This window comes from Alosa pseudoharengus, unplaced genomic scaffold, assembly GCF_046254945.1.
Source record: "Alosa pseudoharengus isolate Yale_2024_CS ecotype anadromous, Long Island Sound unplaced genomic scaffold, YU_APseudo_1.1 YU_APseudo_1.1_scf_7, whole genome shotgun sequence".
NCBI classification, from domain to species: domain Eukaryota; kingdom Metazoa; phylum Chordata; class Actinopteri; order Clupeiformes; family Clupeidae; genus Alosa; species Alosa pseudoharengus.
In genome coordinates this window covers 28,279,964-28,295,120 of record NW_027468859.1, presented here as the reverse complement: position 1 = coordinate 28,295,120, position 15,157 = coordinate 28,279,964, and the positions used below count along the sequence as shown (strand labels likewise).

Sequence of the window (15,157 nt, the reverse complement as noted above, 5' to 3'; positions counted from 1 at the left end):
GAGGGCGCTGTATGTCAACATGCCAGTACTTCCTGATTATACTCATCGTGTTTTTTTTTGTTCGTCGCAGCGCTATTGCGTGTATTTATACAAAGAGTCTGTGTCAGATTTGCGGTGATTTGAAGAAACTCCTAAAAATAACGATGGCATCGAACTGATTGTTTAGTTGAAGCAGGATAGTGGTAATTTACCGCCATATTGGTAGGACCCATGTCGGACAGTCGGGCTCAGAAGAAAGTTCGGAGGCCTAGGGCTACAAAGGCTGAAAAGGGCACCCAGTGTTGTGCATATGGTTGCAAGAAGCGTAAGAAAAGCAGACTTAATGGCAGAAGTGATAGCGAAGGCAGCGAAGACGAAGAGTCGGCCTTAAAGAGATGCCACCCTAGAACATTTCATTCGTGAGTATGCTCTAATACCCTGCAAGCAATAATTGATTGAACGTTATATTTGTCACAAACCTCAACCTTCATCAAAGTAAATGAATGTAGACGTGGTAAATAGACCTCTGAAGTTCGCCTACAAAAAAGATCCAAAACGGCCATTTTTGCCCATATAAGGAGATCCGGTTGTTAATTGAAGCTAACTACCTATGGCAAATTGCATTGCAAGTTAGCTCTGGAGTAGCAAAAATCTAAGTGTGCCGCCTTCACTTACCGGAGATCACAGTATCCACTCGAAGGCAGAGGACAAAAGTGTGTTCAGGAAAACGTCTGCATTTCAGACTTTTTCATCCCCACGAGACTTTAACAGGTGCGATTATTCAAAATCCCCATGTTATTTTCCCATAGGAAAAATCGCCAGATACCGGATGTCAAAGATGGCAGCTTTTTTTGTAGGCGAACTTCAGAGGTCTATAGCCTACGTTCAAGACAAGTTGATATGCGCCCTATGCAATTATAATTAGATTGCCTGGCCTACTTGGAATTAATGGGCTGACTATCATCACATCATAATTAGTGTGAATGTGAAGATTTCAGGTGCTCATTCAGACATTGAGAATATATGCATTGTATAACTGTTGTCTAAGAAAAAATATGTTTTCCATTTTTATTTGGTCTTCACAATATTTAGGCCAACATTATAGGCCCTCTCATTACAAAACACACCCATTGACTGCCCCTGTAGTAGGCTTACATGTCAGATGTTTTTTCAAGACCAAACAAAAAAAGAAAAGAAAGAAACTATTTGTCATTTGTTTGTCACATATATATCCTTGATAATATAGGCAGCAATCATGATTGGGTCGCACCCATCTTTGTCATTTTACAGTATCCCAAGTGATCCAGAGAGAAGAAGAGCCTGGCTTGTTGGTCTCCATCGAGAGAAATGGACACCTAGTTCACATTCGCGTGTCTGCTCTGACCATTTTAAAGAGAGTGACATGGATAGAACTGGCCAGACTGTCCGGCTTCGTTCTGAAGCCTTTCCAACTCGATTTAAAAGCCTCCCAAAACATTTGAGGATGACGGTGAGTTCTCAACTTCTCAACCAAACAGCCAAACAGCTGAATAAATGAAAAGTTCCATATTGTGTAACTAAATTACATGTTTTACATGTCTATTACGTCATATTTTCCATTTATCTACTATTTGTGAGTTGTTGTCAGTTGAATTTCTTTTTCTTGGATGTGCCGTGATCCAATACAGTGTTTCCCACAGAATTGGATTCAATTTGTGGCGGTAGCTGACTTGGACAACGGGGGGGGGGGGGGGGGGCATCGTCTTGGTAGTGTATAGGTCTAATTGAGTGCCTGTCACTTGAGGGAACCCTTGCAAATTGCAATTGTAACACAGTTTAAAGGCTGCTGATGTGTGGATGCAATTCATAACGTTTTCTACATCGTTAAAATAAAGGTTCGTACTTTTCCTTGTAAGCACTTTTGAGTTTTGGAAAACACTTTTCCATTTACATCGGGATTTTGCAAACATTCAGTGTCAAATTCATTGCTTGATTGCATAACTTAACTTATAGTCCATGAGCCACAGGCCCAAAAAGGGGCGTGTCACTACCACTTGGGGGGGCAAATTCTCACTATATTTTTCTGAAAGCTACATATCTCTGGAGTATTAAATGGTATGATAGCAAGTTGGATCTTGTAGCTTTGTGGCTGTACAGGCCTTCAAAGTTGACCTCTGATTTGAAAAAAGGAAATTCCGCCTATTGGCTTTTTTTTTGTTAAGCCACTCATAAGAGCCCAGAAAATAATCCAAACCTCATTATTACTGATGCATATGTGGTGTTTGATGTTGGCATACATATTTTGAATCATTATGTGATTTTGCCCTTCATTTTGGTTGATAAAATTCAAGATTTATGTGTAATAATGAGCAAATCTACGTTTTCAGAGACACAACGTGTTGCAGCACTAATTGAAATGCCCACTACCTCATTAATCAATGTATTTATACCTTCCTACCTCCCAGCAGAGACTTGAAATACAAATGATTACATAGGTCTGCATTTCTATGCTATTTACTATTTGTAAATGTACTATTCGGAAACACCCCAAAAATCAGTAAATTAGTATTTAATTGAAACTACTAAGAGATATTCCAAGAGATCAAAACATCATGATTACCCATCACATATTACCTTTACATTCAAGGAATACCATATGAAAATTGTTCACATCACCACATGTACCCAGCCTAACATAACTATTATAATTTTATAATGTCCAGGGCACATGAAATACATACAGTAATTTCCTGTATATTAGCCGTATTGTGTATAAGCCACAGGACAGTGTTTTATGCAAGTTAAAAGAAACAAAACCATATACCATATTAACTGCCCCCATGTATTAACCTCATAGCTGAAGAAATTTTGCAAAATCATTGTATAAGCTGCAGCTAATAGTTGGGAAATTATGGTAATTGCATCACAGGTGCTAAAATGATCTACATTATACTTTATTGTATACATATTGTACTTTTGACTAGTAAGAATGTGGGAATGAGATGTAGATGAACTGGTTGGTAAAAATATTCATACTTTACACATTGTTATCATTATGTACAATTATTATTATTATTATTATTATTATTAATATTATTAGTGGGTTTGATCCAGCAAGCCCACTATTGTTCTTCTTAAGTTTACTTATATCTTCTTTTTCACCCACTTTTTGTACTCACTACTGCTCCTAGACCGTTTGAGCTATCGACGCGGTTCAAAATCCAAAAATTCAGGCCCGAACCGGTGTAGTGCGCGTGTTACTTTCGTGTCGCTGGTCCTTGTAGTTTTCGCGTTATTCCCGTTTTTCTGCGTTTTTTGGGCCCATTGAAATGAATGGCGGAATGTTCAAGGATTCTAATTCCGATTGTGACATCACAGCTCTAATTGTTTAAGCTTGCACCTGGCAGAGTTCTAAGCCATCTGGCAGAGCTCTAATGGGCTGGGCTGGGCTGGGCTGGGCTGTCTGTGTATATGAAGGTGTGTGCATGTAACTTTTGACCCGTATGTCCGATTTTCATAAATGAGGTACCGTTGGAATCCTTGGATGAGGCCGAGTTCCATGCCCCTGATCAAACCCACTCCTCGGAACCGCAATTCTAGTTATTATTATTATTATTATTATTATTATTATTATTATTATCATACTTAAAATTGTCTTTCATCTGATGTTAAAATAATTTCCATTGAAAAGAAATAATAACTATTTTCCAAATTTTGATCTACAAGTACATATATATTTAACAGTTTTAAAAATTCTACACAGTTAGATCTGATGAGACAGAAACTGAAATTGGATCAATCCATTTTCAGAGGAACATGAGTTCATTTGCATATCTACAGCAGGCAAAGCAACACAAGGTTAGGGATGATCTGATTCAGGCTCATACTACAGGCAAAGATCATGACATAGAGGCTGGAGTCAGATACACCTAAGCACAAATTCCATGATACATTGACAAAGCAAAAATTAAATACATTTACGAGCATGAGTCAAAAAAGAAAACACAGGCACATGGCAAGACCATCATGTTAAAGACTGGACATGAGAGAAGTCTTTTGTCACCCTTTGGACCTTAACCATGGTCATTGGCGACACCTGAGGGGACCCCAAGGAAAACCTCTAAAGCAGCACTTGCAAAGCATTTGCAGAAACTTGCATCACTATCAGATAATCTTCCAGATGAATATAATACAGAAACAATCATTGATGGAATGTCTCTGGTCCAGAAGGTCAATAACAATGTCTCAACTTATGCAGACATTGCTGCTGCTATTCATAGCATGATCCGTAAAGAGGCAAAGCAGAGGCAGATCATTTTTTAGATTAGATTTAACTTTATTGTCATTGTGCAGAGAACAAGTACAGAGACAACGAAATGCAGTTTGTGTCTAACCAGAAGTGCAGAAAAGTACTACGAAAACTACTACGTTGAAAGTAGTAAGAACAATATAGATATGTGCAGTGTATTAACAGAATATATTACAGAAAAACTGAATAAATATGGATATTTAGTATGAACCATATAGACAGATAGGTACAGTATGTACAACTATGTGCAGTGTGGTAAAAGTACCATTGTAGTGCAGAAACAGTAACATTACAATAGTATTAATAATAAGTGTATGTGCAGGATGAAAAGCAGTAGAATATGGCTATGTACAGTATAAGTGTAATTACAGTATGTACATTTGTAAATAAATAGATGGATGGGATAGATGGGTGGGATAGGGTAGTGCAGTTGTGGGGGGGGCTAGGGGATGTCCGCCTCCTTGTTGTCCCTGTCAAGGTTGCCATGGTCGTGGACACCTCAACAGGCACAGGCAAGGAGGAATCAGGCGGGGGCGGGGCAGGGGGTGATGGGGGCTTAGTTTGTTGGATGTCACCAGGATGCAGTGCTAGAGTTCAGTAGGGTGACAGCCGCAGGAAAGAAGCTTCCTCTGAACCTGCTGGTTCGGATGCGGAGAGACCTGTAACGCCTCCCGGAGGGGAGTGGGGTGAACAGTCTGTGGTTGGGGTGAGAACAGTCTTTGATTATGCGCACCTTACGCAAGCATCGCTTGCCCTGGATGGCCTCGATGGAGGGGAGTGAGGAACCGGTGATGTGTTGGGCAGTTTTCACCACCCTCTGCAGTGCTTTCCGGTCGTGGGCAGAGCAGTTGCCATACCAAACTGTGACACAGTTGGTGAGGATGCTCTCGATGTTGCAGCGGTAGACGTTCACCAGGATCTGAGGAGATAGATGGACCTCAGAAAGAAGAGACGCTGGTGAGCCTTTTTGATCAGGGTAGAGGTGTTGAGGGTCCAAGAGAGGTCCTCAGAGATGTGGACACCCAGAAACTTGAAGCTGGTGACATGCTCCACCTCAGTCCTGTTGATGAAAATGGGTGTGTGTGTGCTAGCTTTAGACTTCCTGAAGTCCACAATGAGCTCTTTGGTCTTCTTGGTGTTGAGAGTCAGGTTGTTATCAGTGCACCACGATGTTAGGTGCTGGACCTCCTCCCTGTAGGCCGTCTCATCGTTATTGCTGATGAGCCCAATCACCGTAGTGTCATCTGCAAACTTGACAATGGTGTTAGAGCCATGTACAGGTGTGCAGTCGTAGGTGAAGAGGGAGTAGAGGAGAGGGCTCAGCACACATCCCTGTGGTACACTGGTGTTCGATGGTTGAGGAGGTGAGGTCTCAGGTGAGACTGAGGTCTGTTGGTTAGGAAGTCCAGAATCCATAAGTTTGTTTTTTCTTTTATCACATACACATATATTGGTAGATGTTTTTTCTTTACCTTGACATGTTTCGACGTATACTTCCGTCTTAATCAAAAGGTCACACGGTGGAGTAGTGTGACGCGTTTTTATCAGCTGATGTTGTTACGGAGGTGTGCTTAATGACTGGCATGCAGGAGGTGTGGTCCACCTGTCAAAAAACTGACAGGTGGACCACACCTCCTGCATGCCAGTCATTAAGCAGGAGAACAACCGATACCACCGCTGGATAAAGGAGGCGATTGAAATAAGAAAGCGGAGCCCAAAGACGATGAACAGAGATGAGGGAGCGTATATGCTCTCCCATACCTGGAGTGCCGTCCTAGGGGGCGGCTGACTGACAGCAGGAGGTGTGGTCCACCTGTCAACCTGTTTTTTGACAGGTGGATCAAACCTCCGTAACAACATCAGCTGATAAAAACAAGTCACACTACTCCACCGTGTGACCATCTGATGAAGATGGAAGTATACGTCGAAACATGTCAAGGTAACCATATACCAATATATGTGTATGTGATAAAAGAAAAAACAATCTTATTTATCTCAAGTGTAGACAATGAATGCAATACAAGTAGTCCAGAATCCAGTTACAGAGGGAGGTATTGATGCCCAGTTCACTGAGTTTGGTGATCAGTTTGGAGGGGATGATGGTGTTGAAAGCTGAGCTGAAGTCAATGAACAGCATTCTTACATAGGTGTTGCTATTGTCAAGGTGGGACAGGGCAGAGTGAAGTGCCATAGAGATGGCATCCTCTGTGCTCCTGTTCTGACGATGAATTCAATGAATAGATTAAAGATCCTTTGTACACGTTTCAGCTACAATTTACTGCAGACCTATGTATGTCATCATTTAACATTAATTTCAACTCGCAATTGAAAGTAAGGAAGGTAGAATAGTAATGATCAATAAGGTCTGCATTCAGGTATTGCAATAACATGTTGCTCTGAAAACTCAAATTAGCTTTTTTTTTGCACATAAATCTTGGATTTTATCAACCAAAATGAAGAGCAAAATCACATAATGAGTCAAAATATGTATGCCAACATCAAACACCACATATGCATCAGTAATAATAAGATTTGGATTATTTTCTGGGCTCTTATGAGTGTTTTATATTTCCTTTTTTTTCAAATCAGAGGTCAACTTTGAAGGCCTGTACAGCCACAAAGCTACAAGATCCAACTTGCTATCATACCATTTTATACTCCAGAGATATGTAGCTTTCAGAAAAATATAGTGAGAATTTGCCCCCCCAAGTGGTAGGGACGACCCCCTGTGGCTCATGGACTATTAAAAACATGATATTTTTATGCTCTGTAGTCGGTTATCTGCAAATTGATTTAATTATTCATCCATAATATCAGAAATTGTGTTATTAAATTACATGTTTCTGAATGAGTTTTAAGTGCTTTTGAATGTTATTAATGGGCAATTCCATGGAAAATTACGTTTTTTGTAACATCCATAACGGCAATAAAATGTGATGGTATAGTATGATGTGAATGATTACATGAAATTTGACCATTTGCTATTTTTGGCTGAAGAATGTACATGAGAAAAAATGCACAAAAAATGAATGTTGTCATTCACATCAAATGGCAAGGCATTTCACTGGTGTTATAAGTGTGACAAAAAGTCAATTTTCCGTGGAATTGCCCTAATGTCTTTATTTTACCATTTAGGCACCACCACCAAGGAAACCACCATTAGACCGTTCAAAAGTCATTGCAAGCAAGGCTGTTCAAGAACGTATACAACTTGAAAATACAGTTCCAGAATGCAATCGAGTGTCACCTACAAGAAGGGTACAATTGAGTGACCATCAGTATTACAATCCTGAATGTAATCCTACAAGAAATGTACAACTGGGTGATCATGAGTACCACATCAAGGATTCACCAAAACGATTAATTGGAAAACTTAACTCATCCAATGAAAAAATTGCAATTTTACGAAAGAAACTGAAACATGCTCAGCAGAAATCCAGACGTTTGCAAATGAAAGTCAACTCACTGAAGGATATTGTAAAACATCTGCGCAAAACACAGAAGCAGCTGGAGTTGGGAACTTCACATGAAAATGTGTCTTCTGAAAACAGTTCAAAAAGTAATATGAAAAATACGTGACAGTGCTAACACAGAAACAGTTTGATCTGAACAGGAAAGGACTATCAAAATCCCAGTCCTTAAATGTCAGTCAGATAACTGGCTGTGCCATGGTCACAGAAAATACTTGCTGGAAAGTATCTTAAAAAGGTACTGGGACATCATTATACTCTGATGGAAGTTTGACCAGCATTTTGTCAACACACCGGACCATGACAAAACCAATACAAATAAACAGCAAGATAAACATGTTGGAGGTGTTAGACATTGTGAAATTCTGATTTATCTGGATGTCCTTTGTCCCTTATTTTGAAACTCTAGTAGTCCTGCGATTTTTGAAACTAATAGTCCTGCGTCCAACTTCAAGTCCTGTGTCTAATCGCTCTCCATTTATTGATTATTGATTTTCAGCACCTTGCTCAGTGATAAATCCAAAAGGTGAAATTGTTTTTTCAGGAGATGGTTTGAGATATGAGTTCAGGACTCCATATTTCTCTTTTGATAAACCTCTCTATTGTAACCAACTAAGTGAGAAATCTGCACTACAGCATAATTAAATAAAGATTGTCACTTAAAAGGTTAATCAACAGCTGTGGAAGTCTTGCTCGAATACTTTACATATTGTCTGACTCAAAATTCCGAAGTAGTCCTCTGTATCAAGACAGTATTTGGTGACCTAAATGGTAGTGTGTATAAATTGTGAGAATACACATTGGCTTATTAGGGAATTAAAGACTGCTTTAACTGAATGGTGGCATGGTTCCTCGTAATATGTTGAGTTTTCACTGGTTGGCAGATGGCAGGGCTGTTAACTACTGTAATTCCAATCAAGGAGCAATACACCAAAGATAATGGTAATAAAGGGTCGCATGACAACTTTTAGCAGACTTGCAATTAAGTGTTTCAATAACAGATAAAAATCATAATGATCACATTTTAAGAGCATTGGAATTGTGGTTTGTCTTTGTATTTGAGGTAACATGTGGAACATTGGTGTCCTATTGTTTTGAGAGATGGGGTCTTTTTTTAAGCAAACGTGTTTGCACAGGTAGGGAAAAAAAACAACCTCCTACTATAAAAAAAAAAGAATTTTCACTTCTAAATGAGACTGAACTCTGATCTCCAACTTGTCTAGAATGAATTAGTTTGTCTTTTGTCTGCTGAAGATGCAGTGTGCTGTGTCTAACTAAACCGCCTCAAACCAAACACATTAGCTGGTTAGGAAATTATTTACAAAGGGAATCACATTTTAATTTTTATTGAATGAAAAACCCATTTTCAACATTCAAAATGCAAATTACAGAATTCAAGAAACAATGGGGATGTGTGCATCAGTGTAAATATACCAATAAGCTGTCATATACCTTGTAATTGTAGATTCTAGGGAATTTGTTGTGAAGTAAAACCAAAATAAGTTTAATGGTGTAACATTTATCCTCTATCCATGCCTCAACTTTGGGAAAGTAGAGCATGGATGACTTGTTCAAGCCAAACTTTATCCAGGGTACAGTTTCCTGAAACCATAAAAATTTCAGGAAGAACAACACCTCTGAAAATATAGGCATTTTTCATATTAACATGTTCATTACCAGTAAATTGTGGTACATAAACTTTTAGAACAGGTTACAAATGTTATCAAAACTCAAATGACAAAACATACAAATACATGGCATGGTATTAAATGGGGGCGGGGGCGGGGGCGGGGGCGGGGGGGCTATATCCCAAGACCAATATCCTGTCTTGTCAAGGATAAATTTACTACAAGCAACTCAAACTTGATTGTGGTAAAAGTTGTTGTCACAGAATAGTCAATCCCATACCTCAAAGAAACCCAATGCGAGCCCCAAATCATTTACAGTGATTAAAACAAACCCAAACCTAGGAGTTACTTAATCTGCCGTCAGACAAAAACATTCAGTAGTTGAAGAGAACATCTTGTCTAAACAAAACAAGCTTATCAATTATACCAAATATGCACCAAGAGTCTTTTTACCGACAGCAAAACTGTAGCAATAACTAAAATGAGTTTGTACATGTTTGAGGGCTTACTACAACAGAATCATAGCGTGGAGAAAGAAGACATAAAAAAGTGAAAGAAAAAAAAACGCAAAAATATGCAGTAGGAGAACAACCAATAGTGCATTCCTGTTCCCCTGGAAACTAGAATTCTCCTTCTCTCCAGCCCTCAACTGCCGGAACGTTCCTCCAGCCAAGGAGCCGGGTGCAGCAGGCACAGGGGAAGGGAAGCCGGGGCGAGGGCTGTGGGGGGGTGTGGAGGGATATTTGGATCCCCTGAGCAAAACCAGTCTCACTCTACTCAATGAGCTTCTTGGCCTTGAAAAAGCGGCGCAGGTAGAACACCTGCCAGGTGGCCAGCCCAATCAAGCAGCACATGGAGAATATGCTGAAGTACAGGACGCGCGTGTTGGTGGATTCTGGTGTTTTAAAGAAAAGGTAAACATAGAAGGTGGTGAGGAAGAGTTGTAAAGATTGAATGATACTGACAGATAAAAGTTCACAAATATCAACACAGATAAGTTGTATGCACATCACAGTCAGTAAAATGATAAGGAGTTCCACTTCTCTTGCACATGTACATCCATTGTGAATACTTATGCATAAATGTAATTAACACTACCACACATCACTGGCACTGCCAATCTGTGATCTTACCATTGGTATCCCTCATCTCCTCCTCTCTTTTCTTCATGTATGCAAAATCATTGACAATGGACTCCGACAGATCTTCCAGTCGCCTCAACTCGACCTCCAATGGTTTCAGCTTCTCCACTTTGGCAATCTGACAGGGAAAAGATTGCCTCGGTTGAGAGCGACCACATGGTCTTTTTCCCAGCGGAATGATGGTTTGAGCAGAGTTGTACACACACAACCTTGAGACCATTTGCACAATTCCTGCCGTGCATGTGAGAACTCAATGCAAATGTTTAAATGTTTTTTATTTGTTTGTTTGACAGTTATTAGCAGAGGTAAGGTATTGAAAGACATGCTGAAGCTGAAAGCAGCTATCCATATGTAGTTCCACAGTGCCACACTATAAGTACTCAGATATACAGAATGTATATCCCGTAAGTTAAAGGATATTTGGTACTGGTTACACAACAGGATTGGTATACCTATATGTGCACAACTTTTGCTTGTGCCAATATTCAGACACAGCTTTTAAGCTACATAATGTCTACTCTGTCTGTCTGTCTACTACTGCCAACTACCAACCTCCTCGTAATTCTTTGCCTCTACACCATGCTTCATGTCCAAGTTGACCAGCTGATCAGGGACCCTCCCAGTTCCTGATGTTACAAAGCAAAAATAATTGTTTAAGGAAAAAATATTAAAACATATGCTATTCTCATGTGAGCTTTATCATCACAGTTTACTTACCACACCCCACATGAAAATATGATAACACACACCATTAGCCAGCAGTTATATGACAGTTCCTAGGTTATTGCTCCAGACACCACAAAGTTGTAATACTTTTCAAGCCTCCACAATTTATGAAGTAGAACAACTTGTAAACTCACCCATTGGGGATTTGCTGTCAAAACAAGCTTCAAGCATGTCGTAATCCTCTGTGGTGAAGGCGAATTTTCCCTTTGTGGCATCTTCTTTAGAATAAAGAATATGGCCTGAGGAATCCGTGATCTAAGAAATGAGGAGGGAGGGGGGTATTTAAATATGAATGTATTTAGACTGAGTGTGCAATGTCTACTACGGTACATCATGAACACGACCAGGTGTGCAGGACATGTGGCCACATACCTGTATTTACGGTTCATTTGTTTCAGACAGGTGTAACTTTATGGAACGTCCCTTTAGCCACTACGATGGCTTGTTCAACATATTTAACTTAACGTTCCCAGACAAGCCATACCGGACTGTACGATGGCAACAGAGGCATATTCTTCACTAATTTTGATCTGGGCATGGTTTAGCACAATGCCTTTAACATGCAGAATAAATAGCAGTCAGTCTGCTATTAGCACAAATAAGACTGACGTGTAACATCCTGAATGAACCATACAAATGGTTGCCAGCTTGCTGGGCCTTCAAGCTAAAGCTAGCAAGCTACCAAGAGCGGCACTTCATATACATCTATTTTGAATCAGTTCAACTATCCACAAGAAGTCAAGAATTTTAACGCGAAATGAATGTAAAAATACCGACAGATTATCAAGCAGAACTTCAGATAGACTAGTTACCTCGCAAAGTCCCGGCAAACCAGGAAGACGCCGTTGTTAGCTGTCAGCTCACTTGTTCTAAAGATGGGATGTTGGGCCCCCATCGCTATTCTTGCGCTAACGCAAGCTAGATAGCTATAGTGCTATGGTTCCAAGTTAGCCTGTCAGTGAACGACTGGCACAACACTAATTATTCTAGTAACGATTTAATTGATGCAGTTCACATATTATGATATAAAGCAAGATATATCCTGGTGTGATCATCGTCCGTCTTAAAATATGGTCATGTCTAGCTAAAGCTAGCTAGCATTAACGTTAGCTTATCACTCACCTTCAGGTTAGTTTTCGTGCTCTGTTGTTCACTAATTTCATACTCTCCTGTTACAAGCACATCTTTGTGGATCTCTTCCCGTAGACATTTCCTTGTGTTGACCGGTAGAAAGAAAGAAATTGATACCACTGATTCCAGTAAAACTGGTAAAATCAACAGCGCACCGAGCCGATTCATGGCTGCTGACTGCACAGCAGTTCCTGGATTTCAGAACTGGGGGACAGGACAGCGAAGAACTGCTGATGATACTAGCGAGCTAATCTGCTAATGCTACGTATCGTTGTACTTCTTCTACGACGTGGTCGGGATGACGGGCTTCGATTTACTGCCACCTATTGTACGGAGTGTCTGTTGGAAGTGAGACATCTCATTGTTGAGATGCTGGGCAAAGATTCTAGAATCTTTGATGCTGGGATTGTTCAAAAAGATCAGTGGTGAGAAAACAGTTGATTCTGATGACCTATTGACAAAAAAGAATTTCATTACTTATAATTTATTTTATGAGTACATGACAAAAAACTAATTGATTACTACGTATAATGAATTCTTTAAAGTTGAGCTGGTTCTTGAGCAAAATAATTTAATTAGCCTACTTACAATTACTTTTATGAGTGCATGACAATAAACTACTTGATCTTGAAATATTATTATGATGACCTAATGCACACACGCATGCACACACATACACAAATGCACACAAGCACACACACACAAACATAAACACAAATACAGTAGGCTACACATGCATACACACACAGGCACGCACACACGGGTCATTCTATAATTCGGGGTACATTTCAAGTGTAGAGAGAAACCAAAAAAATGTAAAGAGTTTTTATCATTAAACTTTTTTATAGTCATAGAACACACTTTAAAGTTAACATGACAAGTATTTGCTGAGCTTAAACCTGTAAGACTTCAAGTATTTATTTGAAAAAATTATGTAATAACAGAAAAATCTGTCAACTCTGTTAGAGACAAACTCGGTCAATTATATGTATTTAGCAAATGTGATACCTTTTTAAATTATGCCTTCCCTAAGAGAACTTTTGTCAAGCAACTTTGAATTTGATAAGATTGCTACTTTTTGTCCTGAAATAAAAAAAAAACAACACATTCCACTGGCAAGCTTCCAAGAGGTGCATTTTTACATATATCATTTTTACATATATCATTTTAAAAAAGAAATCATGTGGTAAAAATATTAGTTGTAACACATCTTCTGATATACATTTGAAACTAAAAACATATTTAGTCATCATTTTAAGAGCAAACTCTTAAATTAACAGAGACACTCTCATTAAATGCAATTGAAAACAGAGTTGACAGCACATCATTGTCAACTCTGTTATCATTAATCTATGCAGAATTAACACAGAATTAACAGAGTTGACGATAACAGAGTTGACATTTCCCATCATTTTGTGGCTTAGGTCCACATCCTAGCCTCAAACTAGTTACTGCGTGATATGTATAAAACCAGAATTTCATGGCTTTTAATCATATTGTTTTTTAAAAATTGAGTGAGAGTTTCACTCCAATAACGCAATAACAGAGTTGACTATTTGGTGTATCCTCAACATTTTGTTCAAATGAATGAGAGAAGAAGCTTAACATATCTCACTGCCTTTCCAAAGTTTCCTGTCAGAGGAATTGACATCTCTTTGTGTAGGCGTCATGCTTCATATTCAAAGTCTGTGTGGATTTTAAGCAGTTGTATAACAGAGTTAACAGAGTTGACAAGAACTTTGAGACAGACCAAAATTATATTTTTATTACACTTAAATCTTGCATAATAGATTAGATTAGATTCAACTTTATTGTTATTGTGTACAAGTACAGAGACAACGAAATGCAGTTTGTGTCTAACCAGAAGTGCAAAAAAGCAGAAAAGTGCAATGTGATATACAAAGTAGGTGGTGCATAGACAGGACAAAAGATATAGTGCAGTGTAGACAGTATTAGTTGTTTTCAGAAGGTGGTAATTAAATATAAGTATGTGCAGTGTATTAGCAGTAACCTTATAAGAACAGAATATATATGGCTATCTAATATTAACAATGGATGAACAACATGTTCAGATATCTGCAATGTAGTGGCAGTACCATTATAGTAGTAGTAAGAACAATATAGATATGCAGTGTATTAACAGCATATATTACAGAAAAACTGAATAAATATGGATATTAAGTATAAACCATAAACAGATATGTACAGTATGTACAGCTATGTGCAGTGTGGTACCACTGTAGTGCAGAAACAGTAACATTATAATAGTATTAAGAATAAGTGTTATGTGCAGGATGAAGAGCAGTAGAATATGGCTATGTATAAGTGTAATTACAGTATGTTTGTAAATAAAACACTATGGTGTTATTACATTACTACTAGTGTTATAACAGTAAATTAATCTCCAAAAAATAGATTGTTAGACTTGATAACATCATGTTATAGTAATTTAGTTCATATTTTGTGGATAAATTGGGTCTAAAATAAATATAAAGTATTGTTATTGGTGAAAAGGTGTTTTAATTGTTCAAAATGTATTCCATAAAGATTTATTTTTTGGATAATAACTAAATCTTTATCATTGAGACGGGAAATGTACCCTGAATTATAGAATGACCCACACGCACACACACATAAAAACACACACGCACACACACTCACATGCATGCACCCACACACCCATAAACACACCCCCACACACATGCACACACACACACACACATAAATACATCCACACACACACAGATAAACACACACACAAACACACCCCATCACCCCCCACCCCACACACAC

At 38.8% G+C, this 15,157-nt stretch overlaps 2 protein-coding genes across 2 annotated transcripts; one reads left to right on the top strand and one right to left on the bottom strand.

The window, feature by feature from the left end:
• The first annotated feature begins 1 nt into the window (after position 1).
• On the top strand, positions 2-8,710 carry LOC143109497 (THAP domain-containing protein 1-like). Its single transcript, XM_076272249.1, has 3 exons — positions 2-398; positions 1,270-1,468; positions 7,403-8,710. Exons 1-3 carry the CDS (start codon positions 211-213, stop codon positions 7,844-7,846), a joined length of 831 nt encoding a protein of 276 aa, XP_076128364.1. The 5' UTR covers positions 2-210; the 3' UTR covers positions 7,847-8,710.
• A 357-nt stretch (positions 8,711-9,067) lies between these two features.
• On the bottom strand, positions 9,068-12,591 carry tmed10 (transmembrane p24 trafficking protein 10). Its single transcript, XM_076272490.1, has 5 exons — positions 12,356-12,591; positions 11,368-11,488; positions 11,060-11,133; positions 10,499-10,625; positions 9,068-10,260 (listed from the first exon to the last, which is right to left on the bottom strand). Exons 1-5 carry the CDS (start codon positions 12,530-12,532, stop codon positions 10,139-10,141), a joined length of 621 nt encoding a protein of 206 aa, XP_076128605.1. The 5' UTR covers positions 12,533-12,591; the 3' UTR covers positions 9,068-10,138.
• Between the last annotated feature and the right edge of the window lie 2,566 nt (positions 12,592-15,157).

What these genes read in the sequence shown, in the direction of transcription:
- LOC143109497 (XM_076272249.1), top strand. Translation starts at nt 211, where the DNA reads ATGTCGGACAGTCGGGCTCAGAAGAAAGTTCGGAGGCCTAGGGCTACA. An exon ending in CACCCTAGAACATTTCATTC is followed by an intron (nt 399 to 1,269) that starts GTGAGTATGCTC and finishes GTCATTTTACAG; the next exon opens with TATCCCAAGTGATCCAGAGA. An exon ending in CAAAACATTTGAGGATGACG is followed by an intron (nt 1,469 to 7,402) that starts GTGAGTTCTCAA and finishes TTTACCATTTAG; the next exon opens with GCACCACCACCAAGGAAACC.
- tmed10 (XM_076272490.1), bottom strand. Translation starts at nt 12,532, where the DNA reads ATGAATCGGCTCGGTGCGCTGTTGATTTTACCAGTTTTACTGGAATCA. An exon ending in TGACAGCAAATCCCCAATGG is followed by an intron (nt 11,134 to 11,367) that starts GTGAGTTTACAA and finishes TTGTAACATCAG; the next exon opens with GAACTGGGAGGGTCCCTGAT. An exon ending in GGAGATGAGGGATACCAATG is followed by an intron (nt 10,261 to 10,498) that starts GTAAGATCACAG and finishes TTAAAACACCAG; the next exon opens with AATCCACCAACACGCGCGTC.